The 6,829-nt window shown below is 34.4% G+C and overlaps 1 protein-coding gene across 1 annotated transcript; it reads left to right on the plus strand.

Moving 5' to 3' along the window:
- The first annotated feature begins 1,859 nt into the window (after positions 1-1,859).
- Positions 1,860-4,098, plus strand: LOC116339716. The gene is made up of 4 exons (XM_031765748.1): positions 1,860-2,303; positions 2,472-2,693; positions 2,772-3,597; positions 3,658-4,098. The coding sequence occupies exons 1-4, from the start codon at positions 1,860-1,862 to the stop codon at positions 3,732-3,734; spliced, it is 1,569 nt and encodes a 522-aa protein (XP_031621608.1). The 3' UTR covers positions 3,735-4,098.
- The last annotated feature ends 2,731 nt before the right edge of the window (positions 4,099-6,829 follow it).

Here is a 6,829-nt window from a genome sequence, read left to right on the forward strand (position 1 = left end):
ACAACAACATCTTCTGTGTGTTTCGATTGTTTCTCTTTTTGTTATTATATTCTAAGAAACTGTAGCGGCAATACAATGTAAACAAATGTAAATAACATAAACTCGTTGAGTTCATAATATCGTATTCATACGATTGATTTTAAGCAAATGAAATTTGAAAAACAAACCGGAAAAAAAAGAGGATGAAAATACAAATATTACTCTCTTCTCTCTGTGTGTGTTTCGATTGTGCATGAATAAAAAAAAACATTGCGTAGGAATTTCAAGTGACTGTGAAATACATTTATAAATGTACCTTTTTTTAGATTTGTTTGATTTGATTTTAGTTTCAGAAACATTTTTTTATTTTTTTTATTTTTTTTATTTCATAATTCAAATTCGAATTTCGAATTCGAAACATGTTTGAATGTGTACGACATTTGACAGTTGGTAGCTGTGTGTATTGGTGTGTATCATATCGAAGCCGATTTTTCTGATTACATTCAAAATGTGCTTCGTAAACATTGCATCGTATCAATTAATTTCTTTGAACTAAATAGGGATTTTTTCGCATCAAAATATTTTGAAGTTATTGTTAAGAATAAGGTAAGTAATTATGGTTAAGTTGCCATTGTGTTGAAAAAAAAAAACAAAATTCAGTGATTAATAAATGGAATTCTTGTACATGAGATTCATTTTTTGTTTATCGTCATTTTAGCAACGGTTTGGTGTGTTTGGAACGTAACTGTAGAAGTCACTCGATGTCAAATGGAAAGATTCACAGTCCGTTTTGTGACAGTCTTTGTTTTCATTTCAAAATAAAAAAAAACATTTTCATCGTTTTAATCAGGACACAGCGTTATATAGTATAAGAAGTTATTCATTTGAATTGTGATATGAGTGTGTTCTCATTTTTTGTTTGTAACAAATTGTGCTTTGCTTGTAAAAGGAATTCTTGAGAATTATGTGTGAGTGTTTATATTAGAGTATGAAACATTTTGTTTGTCGTCATTTTTGGCTAACATTTGTTCCAATGATTTTGTTTGTTCGATGTTAAACGGATAAATTCACTGTTGGTTTTGAGATTGTCTCTGTTGTTATTTCAAAATAAGAAAGCATTCATAAAATTGACGGTGAATATTCCAACAAAATTTTCATCTGCGGAATATTGGAAAACATTTCATCATTTGAATCAGAATACAGAGTGACATCGTTGAGGTAAGAAGTGATTAATTTGAATTGTGATATAAGTGATTGTCATTTAAATTGTGATCTCATTTTATTCGTAATCTATGCTTTTTTTGTTGCATTTTTTTTCTAAATTTGTGTCTATTTTTTATTTTCGAATAATTTGATCAGTTTTTTGAGAATGAACAGAAAAAGACATGGATGACGACGAGCTCGATGATAATCAACCAGAAGAAAGCAAATACGTTGTAATAAAATGTGGACTTCAAACAATCCTGCGACAACAACATGAACGGATTGAAAGAGTTGGAGAAGTTGTGACCAAAATGCTATTCGAGCGCAGTGTTCAAATGACAGAAGTGGCAGCATTGGCATCACTTTCTATTCTTTTTATTTTGAATGAAGCACTTGATAATGACGATCGTGCATTTTTTTTGAAACCACTTCCAAGCCTGTTCATTGCCGATTGTTTCAGAGCGGTATTAAACCAACACGTTAACAATATCAATAGTCAATATCGGATATTGCCCGAGTTTCGTTTCATGGTAGAAAGAAACAGTGAAGAACAGTTCCGATGGCCAGATGATGAAAAGTTGGGAAATGGTTTGAGATATTTTTATAAACAATATATCACAAACATTCAAACCAATACCAACACATGGTGTGAAAAACGACTTGAGAATTTTTTTCGAATGCGTTGTTGGTATCGCAATCGATTCCACAATGGCTCAAGATTTGATAACATCGACATCAGAAATGCCAAAGAGTTTTCATATCGATTTAAGAATTTAACAAATGGTAATAATGTGGATCCACAACGCGTTGAAAAATTCAATATTTTAATGAGAGATTTGACTGAAATTGGATGGTCGGGAACAGTGAGTATGAAATTTTTCGCAAAATATCGTTGGTTTGAATCACTGTGGTTGTTCGGTCAAATGCAACGGCAAATAGAAGTGTATCACAGTCATGCCGAACAATGGTATACCATTCATGAAATGTTTCGCAACAATCCGAACTTTCAAGAGCCAACAATCAATCGACCACCAAAAATAAGCAGTTTTGCTCTTATACCATTATGCGACTACCATTTGAAAAACGTGCGATTGGACATTAAGGACTTGTATTATAAAATTGTAAACGAGCTTGATTTGGTGCCTTCTTTTCTCAATACGCGGACCAACCGGATGAATAAGAGAAATTTAAAGTACTACACCCAAACTGATCGATCAGGTCTATGGAATATGATGTTCGATGTCGATAAAATAAATAAATTGGGCAAATCGAAACCATTCCATCATCAGATTTTGACCGATAGTGTTTCAATATCCATAATGTACAAGAAACCACAGCGACAACAACGACCACAGCAACAACAACGACCACAGCAAACAACCCAAGCGAATCGGGGGCCGGAAAAACTCATTGGAAAGAAATACATCATTGGAATCGATCCGAATGAAAAATCGTGGTTAACTGTAGTGCGTCGCAACATTCAAAAAACACCTGATGAGCCGGCTGTTGAGGTAAGATATTTTGAAATGTAATTTGAAATGGTTTTGAATAGAAACTCATAGTTTTTTGTATCATTTTGCATTTTGAAGGAAAACATTATAATACCAAACCAGCGTTTTCATTGGGAAACTCAGCAGAAAAAACGAGACAAAGAAGCGAAAAAGTTGGCTGGATGGTTTGATATCGAAGAGAAGGAACATCTCAAAACATACCCATATCGTCCACCATCACCACGTAATTCAACATGGAAATCATACATTGAATATCGCATTAAAATGTTACGAAAAGGAATGGCAGCTTATGCGACGCGTGAATATGCACGACTGGATTTAGACCATTACATTCGCTCGACCAGAGTAAATGATCAAATCGCCGTGTGTGTGACAAACAACAAACCGTCGTTGGTTCAATTTGGTGCTTGGGCGATGAAACCCGATCGACCGTTTGGAATAAAAAAGCGTAAAAGATGTCCGGGATCGCGTAAGTTTCGTGTGAGCATTAAGAAACTTGGACATTCAGAAGTTGAAATGCAAGATGAATGGGGAACATCACAAACATGCGCGAATTGTCAGGAACGTTTTCCAAGGCACACAAAAGATGATCGATTTAAAGTGTGCTACGATTGTAGAGCGAAAAAGATTGATGGCCTGCCAGATTCAGTCGCTGGACTGCCAGATATCATTGTGTCAACGGTCAACAGACGTGTTTTGAGAAGAAAACGTGCAATTATTAAGCGACAAATTATCGATGGCAATCGTGAGGCTGTGAACGAAAAACTTCGGACTGGGCGTTTAATGTCAAAGGTTAAAGTTACCTACAAAAATTGGCCATTAAATGTTGATGATGATGATGTTGTTCCACAAACAGTTACTTGGCACCGAGATATTGTTGCAGCAAAATGCATTATGCTCAAAGGTATGAATCAATTGGAAACAGAATATTCATTATTTAATGTATTTGCTTTAAATTACATAGGACTTTGCCGGATCTTTGATGTACCATTGCCAGTTTCATTGTTAAGACCGCCGGACCAAAACAACAATGTCAACTAACAAACATCATCAATTAATCATACATTCAAAAAATTACATAAAATAAAATATTTTAACTATTATAGTTAGCGTAGCTAGACATGAACAGACTATATAAAGTCTTGTGGTCTAGTTGTACAATAGTACAACATTGTACGGAGGGGGAGTGCCCGTAGGTGAGTAAAGTTTTTAATTTAAAAAAAGTATTTTATACCCAGTTCAACTGATATTAATGGTTGTCTTTCCCTTTTTCCATGTTTTCACACCTGAATGTTCCACCATGCCAAACCTATGGAAATGACTGAAACTACACACGAATCTAACCCCGAAAACGACCGTCAATATGTGCTTCATAATGGATGCATTTGCCCTATCAATTGTTTGCTGGGTAGGTTGTTATCGAAAACTTGAGTACATTAATGTCATTAAAATTGAGCAAAGCGTTTATACGGTGCATACATGTATGACGGTGACCGGTTCGAAGTACGTTTGTTTGCCGACGAATGGAAGCTATATATATGTTCGGCAATGCTGTGATTTTATAAAAGAGTAATGAAGAGGAAAAAATAAAAGAAAACGACTCATAAAATCACAATGCCCGTAAAAATTGTCGATTGGTAGAGGAGAAATGCCGGTAGGAAAAATATTGGGCCAAGAGTTTTGTTTTTATTTTATTTCGTTTTTTTTTTTTTTTTTTTTTTTTTTTTCAATATTTTGCGGAGTCGAATGATCGATTCGTTCATTGGGCCAGCGCTATAATTCCACCACCAAAAAATATACATATTTTGTTGAAACGTCAAGGCATTTTGGCGGTGTGTTTTTTTATCGCTCGCCTGATTTGCTTGTGGTCGCATTTCGCTGTACAATTTTTACACTTGCGTTGGTTTTTGTTATTCTCTCCATCGGCATGATTATACATATACAAATGAGGAGGTTTATGATCAACGAATCATTTCACTGAAATTTTTCGTTTCACGTTTCAATCCACATTTTTTGGCGTCTGGAGTATGGGTAAAAACATATGCAACGCGCGAATAACAAATAATATGCATGCACACATGATTGAGTGGAATAAATAAAAAAAAGAATACTTCAGCCGAAAATTAATAATGGATGTTGCCATCAATATGGATGCGTTCATGACGATGATGATATAAACCGACAAAAAAAATTCGATCGGTACTACGTGGATGGTGTACGGAAAAGAAATTTTAATTGAAAACGACGGAATGGAAAATTATGACTAATAAAACTCCGAAAATGTTGATCGTAATAACAATAAAAAATGATCAACGAATTTTGTTTCGTACGGTATCAATTTGCAGTTTTACTTCAAACGAAATATAACATTGGTGTATGGATAGCTGTAAGGTTTTTCGCCAGCATTTTCTTCCTTCATATACGGTGCTGCTGTTGCATTCATGCAAAACCGAAAATTTAATGTGATATTATATTGACAGAGAGACGAGAGTAATCACTTTTTTACATTATGTTACGTGAATTTATTTTACGGTAAAGTCAATAAAAATCGGATTTCAGTGTCCGTATCGCTCCCTCTCATTCCTTTACATGTACCGATGATTGCTGAGAAAACCTGACAATGATGGAAATAAATCGAATCGAAGCCAAAACAACAAAACCATCCTATTTTGGTTGCAGCGAATAACGGTTAATCGTTTCTGAGCCAAACATTTTTTGAGCGAAGTTTACGTGATTCGTGCTCTGATTGCAAATCCTTGGAAGTATGCATAATTGATTACCCGTTATGATTTTTTATGTTAAATTTTTGAATCCGGCTAAAGAACTGGCGTCGGTATGCCAGCACAACATTTGCATCTCAAAAATCAGATCAAATTATACGGTAAATTGATGCGAATAGTAGACTCATTAGTGGAAAATACACAAATTTTTCTCTATTACCGACGCAGTCGCGGCACAAAGGTTATGATGATCATTTATTTCGCTTCGTAAATCATTGTTTAACTTTTCAACCGCAATAACGCCGATATTAAAATATATTCCCCAAAATGAACCAGGAATGAAAAATGCTCACTAATTCAATTTAGCGATCATCATCATCATCAGCTATGTATATTAAATCCATTTCGCAAGACGGTTTTTTAATAACTGTAACTAATGCGCATCGGACCTTTTAAATATTCGCACTGTGCGGCAAACGGTTTTGATTCAGCATGAGAAATATTTGTGGCCATTAAACACATTAGAATAAAAGCAAATCGATACCGCTGTGGTGGAAATTCAAGTCGTTCGAACATTTTTTTGAAATAATAATTATAATGGAACAAAAAAAATCGAATGAAACTTTAAGCACCAAACATTTTGACGAAAATAATATTCAAAGCATAGCTAGTGTGTAAAATTGATGATGATAGTAATTATAATTAGCACATCGAAAGCATCTAACGATTTTTCGGTGTCTTAGCTCGATTTGACACTGGCTCAGATAGTCTGAGCCACAGACTACCTAGGTCAATCACAGATTGAACACCCCATCGACAAATAACATCTTTTTTTTTACAGAAGTATCGATTTAAGTGTCGACGTTTTTGTCGAGTGGGTTCGATTTTCTTCAAACAAAAAAAGTGACATATTATCAGTTTTTCCGGGTTAAGTTCATTTACCTATAGATGTGACAAAGCATATTTCTATTCGAGCGTTTTTTTTTCTATCCAAATCTTTTCTTCGCAAATGGACACGATAATTTTTCTTCCGATTTCTTTTCCAAACAAACAAAAAATGGAATCTCGACATGAAAAATGTGAGTTATTGAAAAAAAACTAAATTTGACTATAAAATGCTTCGTGAGAATATTGCTTATGCCAGTTTTTAGTTTGACACAAGTGATGTGCAGGTTGTGTCAAAAATGGCAATAATCCTGATGATGGATTTATTTTAATAGTCACATGGTTTTTATCTATATTGAAATCAAGAAGCTGATGGCTTAAAGTCGAAAGCTTAAAATAAATGAGTGATTAGAGACAATTTGAGAGTTGCGGTGAGAGTTTAGTTGATATGAACCAAATTTTCTATATCACCAATTCTGGTGGTGCTCATTTTTTTTATGGCAGGCATTGAAAGAGAGAAAAGAAAGAGAG

The sequence above is a fragment of the Contarinia nasturtii genome, unplaced genomic scaffold (genome assembly GCF_009176525.2).
Source record: "Contarinia nasturtii isolate CC-2019 unplaced genomic scaffold, AAFC_CNas_1.1 Cnas_scaffold_533, whole genome shotgun sequence".
Taxonomy (NCBI): domain Eukaryota; kingdom Metazoa; phylum Arthropoda; class Insecta; order Diptera; family Cecidomyiidae; genus Contarinia; species Contarinia nasturtii.